The following is a 15,113-nucleotide window of genomic DNA, read 5'->3' on the forward strand; positions in this document are numbered from 1 at the left end:
GCTCCGCTCCCCCACCTCCGGCTGCAGCGGGTTTGGAGGCCGGGGGTGGGGATGGGATGGTGCGAGAGGAGGAGCGTGGCTGCGCGGTGCACCCCGGGAGTTGTAGTCAGGACAGGAGACCCGCAGCGGTGGCGGGGTGGGGGCAGGAGCTGGCCGCAGAGCAGGCAGGCAGGTCTGCGGGTAAGGTAAGTGCTCTCCAGTCCCTGCCTCTCCCGGACCCGCCCGAGCCAACAACCCTTTGGGCGCTGGCTTGAGCCCCCCCCAGCCTCTTAGACCCCCCCCCCCAGCCCCCCTGCGTTCTCAGTAGAGGCAGCAGCTCTTTCCGGGTCATTAATGGAAGGGTGGGGAGCAGGGTTCCCTGGTGAGTCTGTGATTCCACGCCCAACCGTGGACTTCCCTTCTTCCTGCACCAGCCACCCTGTCACCCGGCTCTGCTGCCCCACCCGGGACAGCTGGCAGTTCACACTGAAGCCAGGCCTGACCTTCCTCTGGAATTCATACTCTGCCTTCACTCCAGTTCCCTCACCCAGGATATTTTCCCTCTGATTTCTTAGAGTGGACGGTGTGAGAGAAGCACATTGATGGTTGCCTCCCGCACTCGCCCTGACCCGAAGCTCTATCCACTGAGCCAAACCCACTAGGGCACTCTTTCTGACCTAGTTCCCAGTAAAAATTCCAGAAACAGGAATTTGAGTTCCAGTTCCACTGTCTTTTTATTTAAATAATCGAAGCAACAGCCTTGGCACAGCAGAGGGAAGCCGGGTTGGGGTGTGTAAGGGGCGGCAGCGGTGTGGCCTGATTGGGGAGTGGGGTGTAGGCAGAGCAGTGACGGGGTCACAGTGGGCTCCCCGCCTCCCCAAATCAGGTTCAGCAGTCACAGCTGCGGGGTTGGGCACTAGACAGGAGACATCAAATAGCCATGTCTCACAAGTCCCAGAGACCTCAGGGCGAGGGGCTCAGTCAGCCCCCTCAAGTGGCAGGGCCAGGGCATCCGTCAGGCGTCACGGGGCCCGGAAGGCATTTTCAGCAGCCCCGGCGGCTGCATTGGCGGCTGCGGTTCGCATCGCGGGGTTGGAGAAAACACCAGCAGCAAATTCTTGCTGGGCCTTCTGAAAGCTGGCACCTGTGCGGCGGTACAAGGAGTGGATCTGCAAGTAGAGGACAGAGATATCAGAGCACATTCCAGCCACTGCTGCTCTACTCCAACCCAACCCCGCCACCACCCTCCCCAGCCTGCTGCTCTAGATTTCCCTTGGATCCCCTCCAACACACAAACACTCCCCCTACCTCAAAGGTCCATTAGCTCAGACCCCGCCCATCAGCCTGGCCCTCCCCAGTTCCTCCTGAATGTTCCACCCAGGCCCCTAGGGACACATGATCTCACTCTCCTGGCCCCACCCTCAACACAGCCCCTCACCCGCTTTAGCATCACAATTCCCAGCACGGCGATGCCAGTGAAGAACAGGGCAACCAGGAGCATGAGCACAGCTACCGCCGTGTTGGTCCTCAGCACCACCAGAGCGGAGATCCAGCCACTGTAGGGAGGGACAAGGATGTGGCAGTGAGAGGCCTGCTCATAGCTGGGTCTCTGTCTTCCCAGCTTCTCCACTGGTTATGTCGCAAACAAGCCCTATTCCCACCCTTCCCATCGACCATCACTCCTATTAGTCTGGCAGCTTTCTACGCACCACATTCCCAAGCTACATCCACTCTCTTCATAGTTCAGACCCACTTTCGGAACTGCCTCCTAGCTCTCCAAGCTCTTCCAGACATCCTCACTCTAAATAGACTCTTCTGGCCCTGGCTGGATAGCTGTTGGTTAGAGCATCAAGGTTGTGAGTTCGATCCCCAGTCAGGGCACATACAAGAACCAACCAATGAATGCATAAATATGTAGAACAAATCTCTCTCTAAAAGTCAATAAATTAACATAAAATAGACCCTTCTGTTGAAGATTCTCCCTCTGCTCTTCAACTGTGATTACATATACCTCCTCCAGGAAGCCTCCTCAGATTGACCTTCCCCTCAACCTATGTCTGTGTAGAGTTCTGTCTGGGCTCTCTCTATCCTGGAAGTATCTCCTGTCTCTCTCCATAAACCAGCACCTCCCAAGGAGAAAAACCACATTTCCTTTTGCTGAACAACTCCCCCCCAGTACCCTGACTTGGTCTAGAGGAGTGGGAGGAAGGGCTGAGGGTAAATAGCAGCCTCACAGACCTGAACCCCCAACCTGGGATGCCAATGGCCTGGAGGACAAAAAGCACATCCTGGGCGAAGAAAATGAAGAAGAAAACGAAGAAATTGAATGAACTATCGCTCCTGCAAGGAGAAAAAATGGGGAGAGTGGGAGAATTAGTGCCGGAGGAGGAGATAGTGGGGGTCCATTCAAACTTCCCCATCACCCCGGCCCCCAACTTACCGGAAAGCCTTATACATGGGGCGGTACCAGCAGACGAAGGAGCAGGGAGTGAAAAGGAGGATCCAGAGGATAGACAGCCCGAAGCCCGTGCCGTTGTTGGTCTCCACACAGAAGCTGGCCAGGCAGGCGAGGAAATTCAGGAGAAGAGCCAGAGTGCTGCCTAACAGACGGAGGGACAGGATGACGGCTCCTTCCGACCGCAGCGAAGGCTCCTTCCCCGCAAGCCCACCCAGTGACCCGAACCAAGTGTGGCAGAGAAGGAGACGAAGACACATCCGCCTTTACAGAATCCTCAACAGGGGAGACAGAACGAGCAAATCTCAATCATGAGTAATCAACCCCCTTTGGAAAGACAGTTAAAGGATTCAGAGCACATCTGTGCATGAGGACAAGGGAAGGGGAGTGGGCGAAAACACGCATTTGCTAGAAGGCTGGAGAATACGTTCTAAATGGTATAAAAGGAGTAACCCAGGAAGATCCTAGAGAAATTAGTCTTAAACTCAAATATTAAAGAGAGGCAAAGTGTCTAGTTCTAGGTGAGCGGGCTCCGGGGCAGGAAAGATGTACAAGGTACTCCCTGTGCTCTTTCTCCAAAAGGGCTCTTTACTACTCACACATCCAGAGATAGTACATGGTGGATACTGTCTTCTGAAATTCTTGTGGGATCTCCATGGAGATGTCCTGGAAAAAGCAGGGCTGAACTGGGCAAAAAGAAGGCAGAGGGGGCCAATTGTTCTGTCGAGCTGAAAGGCACAAAGAGAGCAGAAGTGAGGCAGAGACCAATGAAGGAATCCCTCCCCCTCCCACTCTAGGTCCTCTATTCTATCTCTAATTTGGGGTCCAAGGAGATGCAGAGAAATAAAAATAATGAGGATTACTATTTACAACGTTTAAGCACTGTGCCAAGCACTCTGTATAGATCATCTTGTTTAACTCCCACCACAATCCTGTCAAACAGGTACAGACAGTATTTTCATTTTACAAGTGTGGAAACTGAGGCACTCAACATTAATAACTTGCCTAGGACCTCACTATGATTAATAAGCGATAGCGCCCAAATTCGAACTCACAATTTGGCTCTGGTGCCCAAGCTCTCAGGTGTTTTTGCTTCTTAGAAACTGTCAGATTCCCTCCCCACCCTATCAAGGACTCACTAGCTTTGCCCCCCAGGGCAGCATGCTGCAACTCTCGCTCTCTGCGGTCCAACTCCTCCGCCTTCCTGTTGAGCTCCTCTTGCTTCTTGAGCAGCTCTGCTGTGGCTGCCGCAGCGGAAGCCTGCCCCGCACGAGCAGAGAGATGTGAGTCCTGGGCCCCAGGGCTGGCCGGACGTCCCAACCACCATCCACACACTTCCTTTACCTGGGAGCTGTAGGAACCATAGTTCTTGGGTTCTGTGGGGCTGAGCTTTCTTGAGGACTGCGAGGGAGCTGAGGATGGAGGCAATGGGGCTGGGGCAGGGGCAGGAGGCTCGTAGGCTGATGGTGGCTGTTGGGTTTAAAAAGACCTTACAGATCATCTTCTGGTCCCTCATAACAGAGGAATCTAGAGTCAGCCTGAATACCTTTTGACCCCAAACTCATTACCTAGGTAGCAGCCCCTCCCACAGTTGTTGGAAAGCTAGTTCTATGTTTGTCAGAGAACTCCTTTACAATCAGCAGCAGCCCTCATCACCCCGCACATCAAATTCCTTAGCCAGAACTAAAGCACTCACTACATCTCCTTCCGTAACTTTTAAAAACTCTATCTTTCCTGTTCCAGTGAGACACACATGTCTAGTTCTCCTCATTCCTTGCCTTCTAATTGCACACCTAAGCAGCGTCTGTTTTCTCAATTCCAACCAGCTGCGTACTTTATTTTTTTCAAAGAAGCCTCCCGAGACAGGGCCTTGGTTATGGCCCCGCCAGGCTCCAGTGGATGGATCGTGAGCCCTGGTGTCTCCAGAAGAATTGGGCATCCCGTGGCAGCCTGGCCGCTCTGTCAGGAGCTAAGGTCATGGTGCTTGCTTCTTCCTTCCTTTCCTTGCAGAAAAGGCCCCTGTACCCCGACAGGGTGGGCTCACTGGCAAGCCCTCCCCTCCCTTGCAGTCCTGTGCTCTTCAGAATCTCACCTCTCGGGTCTCAAATGGGTTGTAGACGTCAAGCGTGGCATACTGCGGGCTCGGTCGGTGCTGGATCACAGCTGGGTCCTGCGGGCAGAGATCAGGGGCTCAGCTGGCGCCTGATACCTCACAGGGAACTCACAGGGGCCTCTTCACGTTGCCTGTGGCTCCAAGGACTGCACCTAGGGGGCCACGCTGTGGTCCCAGCATTTCCTCCAAATCCTTCACCCCTCACTGCCAGTACCAGTTTCTCACAGGGACAGGACCCGCCCCCAGGGTGCTCACTGGACTGGAGTCACCGTCACCCTCACGTGGCGGCCCTTCCAAAGATCAAATGTCACGAATGGGAATACAAGTGAAGCCCATCCTCCAGAACCGGGAAGTCAATCCTGTTGCCCAAAGGAGGCCGGCGCAAGTCACCTGAAAAGGGTTGTCAAGTTCGCCGGGCTCGGCGAAGGGGTTTCCACCGTCTGTGTTTTGAGCCATAGTTGCAACCGCGGACCAGGCCGCCCCCTGCCCTCCACGCCCCTGGGGCGGCACTGGGGGCAGCAGCGACGCTCAGCCTTCCCTCCGCTCCACTCCGTCCGCCCCGCTTCTCTGTGCACGGATTGGCTGCACCGACCGGAAGTCCCAAGGATCCCGCAGCAGTAGCGGGTTACGCCTGCGTCCTGGCTCCAGGAGAGGCCGGAAGTACCCCCACGTGACACCGCTAACCCAGTGTCTCTACCGAGTACCACCCCTTACCCCACGTGATGCAGCTCCACCAACGAACTACACCCCCCAGGAGGCCTTGCGTGATAGTCCTGCTCAGTCCGTCTCCCGAGGTGTATGATGGGAGTCTTTCCACCGGTGGTGGCAGCCTCTCGGAAGCCCAGTTGATCAAGTTTTTCACCTGGGTTTCCGGGTGGATGGTGGGGGTCCGGTCTAATGGCTCTAGTAGTTGGACCCCCTTGGCAACCCTCATTCCTGATCAAAGAAGTGCCACCTTATAATCCCTCTCCATTCTAACGTGCAAGAAATGTTACCACTCATTTCCCTCCCCTGAAACAAACCAGATAAACTGGTCGCCTGCTGGTTAACTTCAGAGGGTAAGCTAGGCTGCCTGCTTACCCAAACTCAGAAAGGCTGCCAGTCTTCTCATCCCTCCACCCCAGCAACGCCAAACCTCAAACTCCGGGGATGGAGGTCAGATGAAGCACGTCATTTTATTTCACAAAGACTATACAAAATTCTTTATAAAATATGGGCTGGATGCCACCTGGTTACCTCATTCTGCCCCCATCCAACTCGGTCAAGGGGCAAGTGAGGCTGGGAAGTGTAGAATGGAATAGCATTATGTACAAGGCAGGGTACAAGCTCTTTCATATTTACACTATTTCACATATTCACAGGTATACAGGGAGCCAGGGGGGAGGAGTGGGCTCCGGTTCTGTTCTCTTGTATAAAAAAGCACCAGTGTCCTGGACTGGACACCCACTGCTGCTAGAGATGCAGGGGGGCCCAGGGTCTGATCGTCACCGACTGATATCCCGACTGGAGTCCCACAACTTGGCACTGAGTGGTTCGGCCCGGAGGCGGGTGAAGAAAGGATGCTGAAGAGCTTCACCCAAGGTCAGACGCTTAGCAGGTTCGTACTCTAGCATGCTTTCAATCAGATCGAAGAGCTGGTGGTGTTCCTCTGCCTCTGAGGTCAGATACCGCTGGTGGTGGAGGGCAGGAAAAAGGTGAGGTGCGATGCCTTACGAACTCTGCCTTCTACAAGGCCCTAGCTTCCGTCTTGGCTCTGCTTACAACCATTGTGAATACTACCTTCGCACGACCATTGTGACCGATTCTGATATTACAGCTTAACCTACCTTCGCCCTAGGTACTGCTTCATACTCTGAAAGTTTTACTCGTATAGTCTTGTCAACTTCATAAATCTTCTTTAGCTCCACATTAAAATTTAAGCTCTTCAAAGGTAACTTATTCTTTTGTCTGACCCAAGGAATCCAGGACATTGCTTTGATCTCTAATTGGCTCAAGAAGGACATGGCTGTCTAACCTCCTTTCCTCCGAAACACCACTCCTTATTTCTCTCTCTTTAATTAACCGAAAATGTCTTCAGTATTCCTCCCCTTCTTTCCTAACTCTGTGCTTGTGAAATGCTTTCCAGAGGCAAAACACCTTAAGAAGGAAGTGACCTCTGGGTGGCGGGCACTACTGATCCCCAGCCTGGCTCACCCGCAGTGGTTTGCAGTTTTCTCGAACGTAGCGCCCAGCTGATGTGTTCTCATCCCAATCCAGGCGACCCCGATAAAAATATTTCTGCTTCCTAGAGGGGAAGGGGAGGTTGAGGAATCAGGAGGTTCCTCTTACTGTGGGATAATCCCCTTATTCCCCCATCTGAGTAGCTGGGGGAGGGAAGGTGTCAAAGAAAAAAGAAAATGTGATATTGACCTTTTGTAGAGAGAAAAGGAAAAGGGTTAAGTCCCTCCCACTCAAAGTTCACCTTGTTTTTCGGGTCATCCGGGAAGGGATAGGACCCAAAATCCTTTCCATCATGGCCAGATGCTCTCTGTTGTCGTGGGTCTAGGAAAGGAAGCCAGAACTGAGCAAGGGACCGGGAAGGGGATGCTGAGGACCAGCTGCCAGGAGAATAAGCAATGTGGACGAGTAAGCAGGCAGGTCCTCAGCAGACAGGGAAGTCAGGGATGAGAATGCCAGGTGGTCACATCATTACTTACTTGGAAGAGGGTGAAGCCAACATAGTACTCAAAGATGATGCAGCCTATGCTCCACACATCACAAGGCTGTGACCAGCCCAACTCTGGGTAGGAATTGGAGGGAAAAGGTGTTATGAGGTTCAGGGGATGCCACCCTCACCACCACACCTGCTTACACACTGGGACATCCTTGTCCTTCCCCCTTACCAAGGATGACCTCTGGTGCTCGGTAATGGCGAGTGGAGACAATAGTACTATGGTGTTCATGGTCAAAGGTGGCACTGCCAAAGTCTACCACCCGCACAGCTGTGCTCTTCACGCTTCGCTCATCTCGCTTCTAGGAACCAAGCAGGAAAAGAATGAGCCTCTGCACTACAGCCTGAGATGCCGTTACTATCCTCTGAAGTGGTTCTGAGCATTAAAAAAGCCACTTTGACCTGCCTGTCTGCCCCCCGCCACACGCCGATCTCTTGCCTTACAGCCTCCCCATATCTAGCAGAGTACTTTAGGAGTTGAGGAGGAAGAGGATTAAGGAATAATTATGGAATAGCATGCAAGTCTCTGTGCATCGGAAGACTATACCCAAGTGACTGGTGTTTTTCTGAAAATATACATGTCGCAAAGAGAGGGAGAGCTTCCTTTGGAGATCTCCATGAACTCTAGAGTTCGTCAAGGAACTGAGCATTCTTCACAAAAAAAGAGAAAAGTCCAAAGCAAGAACCTTAAAAGCATTTCTACTAGATTGGAAAGTTATCTGAGGTTCTTTTTCCAAATTCTCTTCCAATTGAAGTCTTCTTAAATCTCTCCCTTTCAATCTATTCTGATACTCTGGTTTTACTCAGTCAAGAGCCAGACCAAGAGAAAATGTGGGAGCAAGAAGGAAAAGGAGGCCATGAAGGGTTAAGAGAGAGGCAACCTGACACAGCTCCTGCCCTCACTGGCCAAGGGGAAACCCTATCCCTCTTACCTTCTCCAGGTTGTACGTGAGCTCGTAGTCTGAATTCACAAACAAAATGTTTTCAGGCTTGAGGTCCGTATGTGTCAGCTTGTTGTCGTGGAGGACTGCGGGGAAAAGGCCAGGTCACGGTTGGTCCTGGCAGCCTGGGCTACCTGGCCCCGCTCACCCCAGGCTCGGTCCCCTAGCTCCCAGCTGTGAGGAGGCAGGTTCAGAGTTTCTAGGTTGCTTTCTGCTTTACATCCAAATGAAATGCCTGGTCTAAGATGCTCTATGCTTATTAACGTAAGATATGTAAATAATTCTCAATTGAAGCATAAAGGCAGTTTCCTATAGCTTGTCTTTTTGTCCTGATTCTGACATATGTGTATCTGACACTGTGTGAATTCAACTCTGCAAAACTGTATTGTTACGAACACTCAAGAAGAACTATGTACTAGTCTGGATTCCCTACTTGGCTCCTTGGCTGTGCTACTCCCTGCTTCCACCTGCTTGGCTGGGAATGAAGAGCATCTCAGATTAGACACATGTAACCCTCTAGCTTGAGGCGACCTTTTGTCGTTGTGCTTGCTGCCTGACTTACACTTCCCAAGGAAAAGAGGTATTTAATGCTTTGATTTCAAAGGCTTTGTCTTCCAGCTCCTGCTTGGTTAGATGTGGAGTAAGCCAATCAGTGATGGCGAGGACATCAGTCAAGGAGTTAAGTCAGAAGAGATGTCAACATGACAGTGAATAATAGAAGTGCAGATACTCAAGTTGACTGTTTAGGGGCTTCACCAGTGCACAACTGAGAGAGAAGAGGTCCAATGGAGGCAGGGGCTGTCCCAGAGTCCACCTCGGCCCACCCCACTCACACTTGACAGCCTGGCACAGCTGGAGGGCCATGTGGCGCACTTGGTGGATGGGGTAGGGCAGGTAGTTGTTGTCTTTGAGGAAATCGAAGGTGCTAAGGCCCAGAAGCTCAAAGGAGATACACATGTGGCCATGGTAGTCAAACCAGTCAAACATCTGGACACAGAGGCTGGGAAGAGAGATGGGGAAGGGGAATGTCTGATGAGCTTCCATCTGCTCACCACCTCTCCAACAAGGTGGGACTGCACAGCTGTTGATTCCACACACTTGTATTACCAACAAAATTCAGTTCCTTTAGGAAAGGGTCTTTCTGGTGGACTCAAGAAGAGAGGTACTACCTGGCAAGATTCAAATCATTTTCAAAAACTTTAAATAGTTAACAAAAAAATTCTAGTTGCTGAAGAGTTGTTGAGTGCCAGGCTCTTATGTTGACCTTGAATTGTCAAACTGTCACTCCTAAATCCAGACCCCACCTCCCATTCCTGACATTCACTATCAGCCACCAATGGCCCCTGTTCCTGTTACCGTTTTATGTGTTCACTTAACACCCTTATTATATATTTGGCTTATAGAATGTGTGAACAGAAATGTTACATATAAATGTCAGTGGCCTCATCAGCATAGCTCTAAGTCAGGGGTCCTCAAACTACGGCCCGCGGGCCACATGCAAATACAAATATTGTATTTGTTCCCGTTTTGTTTTTTTACTTCAAAATAAGATATGTGCAGAGTGCATAGGAATTTGTTCATAGTTTTTTTTTAAACTATAGTCCGGCCCTCTAACGGCCTGAGGGACAGTGAACTGGCCCCCTGTTTAAAAAGTTTGAGGACCCCTGCTCTAAGTATTAAAAGCTCAGTTAACTTTTTTGACGAAATGTTAATTCTCAGTCTCAGGGTCATTTCCAAGGGAGATCCCTACAGAGGCCACCCTGGGCTGGAGCCAAACTGCAGAGCAATTTAACTGCCCTAAAAACAAGGGAAATGAATGAGAGAATATCTTCCTAGAGCACCGCAGACCAGACCCGCCCTTCCTACTCCAGTGTTCTACTGCTCTAAGATGAGGAACAAAAGATGAATGGATGAGCAGGTCTCGGACTCCCTCCGGCCTAGCCTAGGTTGGGGAGGTTTTCCTGTATGGGGTGGAGCCTCTCAGACTCCCCGCATACTCCTTCGCTTGCTTACTTCTTGTTGTCAGGGTCCTTCTCATTGATCTTCTCCAGGACGTTGATTTCAAGTCGAGCGGCTTCCTTGTACTTTTCCACATTCTTTATGATCTTCAAGGCAACTCGAGCTCCGCCCCTGTGGGTTGGCAGAAGAGGCTTTTGCTGGGCTCTCGAGAACCTCAAACTGAATGGGGCTGTCGGGGCATAAAGAAGTCCTACCTTTTGCTCATCGTACATAGGCCCCAGACAACCCTCACTACCTCTTTACGCCCAGCAGGTATGGGGGTGGGTGGCTGACAGTTACCTGCGGTGGTCGACACACTGTACAACTCTGCCAAAGGTCCCCTCTCCCAACGTGCTTACAATTTCATCTGAAATGAGAGAGAGCAGGGTCGGGGAGGGGGAGGGGGAGGGAGAGAAGGTAGGGACTGAGCTGAGTTGGAAGGAAAAAGGGACAGCAATCTGGGGTGAAATGAAGGATGGGGGAACAGATACAGATGGTCACAGGGGAAGAAAACCCCTGTGTGATTCCCACCACCTTTAACCCAGGGGCCATGAGAGCTGGGAGTGGACGGCAGAGGTCAATTCAGCAACTCAAACCACCCAGATAAACAACACCACGGAGAAAAGGCGAGAGGCTGTGGCTTGGGCTGGCCTGGGGCGTTAGAATGGCTATGGGACCGTTACAGGCTATAGGAGTGTTACGATTTGGCTTGTACATCGCTCTTGTAGCCAGTCCCCGACGTGGTAGATGAGGTGGCCCTCAGCGTCGTCCTCTACACTCTTGGCTCTCCGGCTGCTGTGCTGCTGTCGGGGGGCGGGGGGGGTCGGAGCAAGCCAGGTGTCGGAGCGGGGGCCGGAGGGAGGCGGGGTGGGTGGTGGAGGGGCCACCGGTCACAGGCGCCCAGCCAGGGGGGACAGACGATGATGGGGGACAGTGGAAGGGAACACGTCAGATGCAGTAAGGCGGATCGGGGTGAGAAGAGAGAGCGGCGCATAACCCCAAGTCCCAAACCCAAAACGGGAACAAGGAGAGGCACGGGCAGAGCAGAGAAGTGGTGTCGTTGTGCCCATGTCACCCACAACCCCATGCTCTACACGATGCCCTTCCAGGCAGGCACAAATCTCCCTTTTCCCCCACCCAAGCCCACCGACTGAGGGGGCCATGGAGCCCAGGGCTTGGGGGAGAAAGGCAGTTCACAAGCAAGGTCCCCATTGGACAGTGCAGGCCGCTGGGGCAGGGAAGCTGCTCCCTGCACAGTAAGGCCAGCATGCCAGAGAGAACACTGGGCTCACAAGTGCTCTGTGCCCATCCGTCTCTAAAGCAGATTCTGGGGCCTCCAAGAGTCGAAGAGCTTCCAAGAGAGACAGGCTCAGTGCCCACCTCAGGGTGCATGCCCCAAGAATCAGCTGAGCACAAGGATACTTCTCACTTACCAGGGTCCCGGAGGGCTGAAGGGGAGAGGAAGGGCCTGGGCTGGCACTCACCGAAGATGAGCGGCTGAACGTCCGACTGCGCCGCCTTCGCCGTCTGTGCTTCCTTCGGCTGCTGCGCTGGCTGCGGTAACTGCTGTTCTCCCGATGATATTCGTAGGAATGCCGGTAGTCCGCGTCATAGTAGGCATCTCCCCGATCCCTGCTGTAGTCATTGCGTCTGTAGCTGCCACAGTATCGCCGGTCATACGCTCTCCGGTCAGAGGAACGGTCATCATAGCTGCTGTTGGACAATACACACCCGTTAGGTGCATCTGTTCAGCCACCTTCCTTGCCACACCATGTGACAAGGTCCCCCCGCAGTGAGGAAAGAGTACTGCTGGGAAAATGGCTCTCAGACACCCATCAAGTCTCTGAGGACCGAGGACCAGAGAAGTGAAGTAACTGAGTGCAGAGGAGGGATCACCACCTGCATGTCACCAAGAATCTGAAAAGACATCTGCAGAGCTACATCCTGTGGGGCCAGCTCCTTCCCTCCAGGGACTTAATGGAACAAAGCCGTAAGCCTTCCCTCCATCCGGCTTTGCTCCAAACTATCCCTAACCCATCCCTCCACCGAACATGCCGCTGAGTCATTAAAACCATGCAAACCTAGCTCTGTCTTGTCTGTCAGCTCACCAGCTACTTCCAGCCCCTAGTCTTCCGCATTTGCTTTACCTTCACCTGGGACACTTCACCCTTATATTTCAGATGAGTTTACATGTCACACACTCTGGGAAATTTTCCTTGAACTACACACCCTGTCCTACTCCAACCAAACCTGCTAGATACTTCCTCAGCCCTTTCCTGCATCCTTCCTCTATGATAACACTCTTGGTAGCACAGTGCAAATGCCTTATTTTGTCATCCATCTTGAGCATCACCTTCACCCAGGTGCTTAGCATGTAACCAACAAATCTTTGTTAAATGAATGAATGAGTACAAGGGCTCACCTCCGGGAACGAACATGGTAGCTGTCTTCCCGTCGATGCCTCCGTGTCCGGTCGCTGCTACTTGACCAGGATCGGCTTCTTCGTCTCTTATGCTTTCGGCTTCGATAGTGTTCGTGGTAACTCCCCCGGCTGCCTCGTTCTGAGGATGGGTACCTTCGGGGATGAGGCATCTGGAAGAGAAGGCAAAGCAGAAATAGTGGGGAAGTCCCTTTCAAGGACTGGGTGCTGCAGAGGTGCCTAGCTGCTTTCTTCTCTTCGATGTCTATCTCTTTTGCCCACCCACTGTGCTGAAAATTCCTCCTTAATGGAGTGTAACAGCAGTCACTTACTAACTCTGGCTGAAAACTCTAGGAAAGCCTTCCCTAACTCTCTCAATCCCTTAAATACGCCCCACTCAGCACACTGCTCTACTCTGATTTCCCACAAACATGGCTCCATGAAGACCTTCAGGTTTGGGCCACAGCGCATTGCAGGGGAGATGGTGTAACTGATAGGAGGCTGCCAGAGTGCTTCCTGGGCTGAGATCTAAGAGAGATCTGTGTCATGCTGAGTTCCTCACAACTCAGCAGACTAAAGCGTTATATACACTCTCATGATGAATGTTTTACAGTTATTCCGCGTGTCGACCATCCTGTTCTGAGGGCAGGAATCCCATTCGCCGGGCTTCTACACGCAGCCATGTATACGAAATATAAACAAGTTCTAGGGACCTGGGTCTACTCTAGCCCCTGGACTGCCTTCACTCTTGCACCTCCGGCCAAACACCCCTGCAGAGGTTCTAATACAGGAGGCCCCACGCTGCAGTCAGCTTCCCATCCGGCTTCTCCTCCCCTTTTTGCCTGGCAAGTACAGACTACCTGGTGTGTTGTTGTTTTTTAATTAATGTCAGCACTACTTGCCTAAGAGCCAGTTCCCTTCCAGCTATTAGAACTGGAATGGCCTGGTGCACACATCCTTTTTTTTCTTCAGGGGAAGAATCAGAAGGCACTGTCACACCCAGGAAGATGAGGCCAGGAGGGCATAACGGCATGAAACGGGCCCAAGGACAGAAGTCGTGGTGGGGGGAAGGATTCGGTGCGAAAAGGCCACGGACTCCAAAACCTGGCTCCCCCCGGGGCTCTCCCTGCCCAATGACTTCAGATTCGGAAGGGCAATATTCAGTTCATCCCGGGCTTAGCAGGGCTCACGGAGCCCAGAGGATGGCGGCGCAGGGCGCTGCCAGGGCACCCAGCGCTGCTCCGCCCGCCCAGGTCCCCCACCGCGCGGAGCCGCCGCCGAGGTGGCGCACGGGCCTCCGCACAGAGCATCCCCAGCGGCGACCTTCCCCGGCGTCCACGGCTTGATCTCCCTTTCTCACTCGGACGATCCACAACTAACTTCTGGAGTCAAAGGCCTTCCGTGCCCTCCACGTGACACGGTGCCGTCTCTCCTCCTCCCAGCCCCGGTGCAACTCTGACATTCCGCCCGTTCTCGCCCCGGGAGCCACTCCCATGCCGGCTCCATCGCCTCTCCTCCTGCGGGCGCCCCCAAGTTTCCGCCGGGTCTTCCCAGACGCACCCGGGCAAGCTGTCGCCCCCTCCACTCCACGCCTCCCCTCGGCCGCTCTTGCAGGTCTTGCCCCGCTTCCTCCCTTCGCCTCGCCCCGGCCCCTCGCCCCCCAGGCACCCCTACCCCGCCCGCCCCGCCGTCGCCATCTTCCCGCGCGGCCCCGCGGCCCGCCCGCCCGCGCGCTCACCGTTCTGGCGGCGAGGCCCGTGCGCTTGTCCCACAGGAAGTCCGTGATGGCGGCAGCACTGCGGCCGGGAGTCCCGGCACCCCCGCGGCGACGAAGTGCGGCTCCACCCCCCAACCCGAGACCCTGGGACCTCCCGCCTGGTTCCCGGGCTCTGCTCCAGTCCCGCCCGCCCCGGCTCCGTCCCCGCCCCGAGGATCCGCTGGGGGGCCGCTCGCACCGCCCCCGCCCGGGGCCCGGTCCCAGCTGGGTCTCCGGCTCTGGCCTCTCCGATCCGCCGCTGCCACCGGGAGCGAGCACGCACGCACGCACGTTCGGCGTCGCTTCCCAGTTACCCCCGGGCTCCGCCCCCCGGGCCGCGCACGCCACCGCGTCCTCGCCCGGCTCACGGGCGCCCGCCAGCCCCGCCGGCCCGAGAGGAGGGCGCGCCGGGGGTGCGGTCGCCGGGCTTCCCCGGGCCGGCTCCGCTCCGCCCCGCTCCTTCCGCGTCCCTCCTCCATCTTTTGCCGCTTTTAGGCGACCTCGCCGACCGCTAGGTTTGCAGATTTAAAGGAAAGGGCGGTGATTTGGGGAGCGTCGCCGCTGCGCAAAGCTTTTCAGGCTGGGCGGCGAGGTCTGCTTCTCTAGAGCCTGAAACCTCCCGTCCTCAGAGCAGCGCGGCGACCTCACCCAGCAGAGCGACCCCCCGCCTTTGGTCCTAAACACAAACTGTGCACGTGTGCATTCAGCCCGGCGGGGCACGGCTGCGGGGGAAAGGCTGGGG

General features: G+C 54.2%; 1 protein-coding gene across 6 annotated transcripts; it reads right to left on the bottom strand.

Annotated features, from left to right (window-relative positions):
- Nucleotides 1–691: 691 nt before the first annotated feature.
- LOC308533991 (dual specificity protein kinase CLK2) lies at nucleotides 692–14,635 on the bottom strand (the record flags this gene model as incomplete). Of its 6 annotated transcripts, XM_081112259.1 has the most annotated exons (20): nucleotides 692–1,148; nucleotides 1,418–1,535; nucleotides 2,218–2,319; nucleotides 2,420–2,579; nucleotides 3,034–3,162; nucleotides 3,574–3,694; nucleotides 3,779–3,904; nucleotides 4,527–4,604; nucleotides 6,741–6,831; nucleotides 7,009–7,088; nucleotides 7,244–7,326; nucleotides 7,430–7,559; nucleotides 8,190–8,284; nucleotides 9,032–9,198; nucleotides 10,212–10,328; nucleotides 10,497–10,563; nucleotides 10,912–10,999; nucleotides 11,681–11,909; nucleotides 12,619–12,788; nucleotides 14,354–14,526. In XM_081112259.1, 19 exons carry the CDS (start codon nucleotides 12,786–12,788, stop codon nucleotides 1,002–1,004), a joined length of 2,298 nt encoding a protein of 765 aa, XP_080968385.1. In that variant the 3' UTR covers nucleotides 692–1,001. The 6 variants fall into 6 exon arrangements, with proteins under 6 accessions (XP_080968385.1, XP_080968383.1, XP_080968380.1 ...); XM_081112254.1 differs by lacking the exons at nucleotides 692–1,148; nucleotides 1,418–1,535; nucleotides 2,218–2,319; ... (3 more) ...; nucleotides 3,779–3,904; nucleotides 4,527–4,604 and adding an exon at nucleotides 5,698–6,217 and having other exon boundaries at nucleotides 14,354–14,635; XM_081112258.1 differs by lacking the exons at nucleotides 692–1,148; nucleotides 1,418–1,535; nucleotides 2,218–2,319; ... (4 more) ...; nucleotides 4,527–4,604; nucleotides 10,912–10,999 and adding an exon at nucleotides 5,698–6,217 and having other exon boundaries at nucleotides 14,354–14,553.
- Nucleotides 14,636–15,113: the final 478 nt, after the last annotated feature.

The sequence above is a fragment of the Myotis nattereri genome, assembly GCF_964212035.1.
Source record: "Myotis nattereri genome assembly, chromosome: 18".
Lineage (NCBI taxonomy): Eukaryota > Metazoa > Chordata > Mammalia > Chiroptera > Vespertilionidae > Myotis > Myotis nattereri.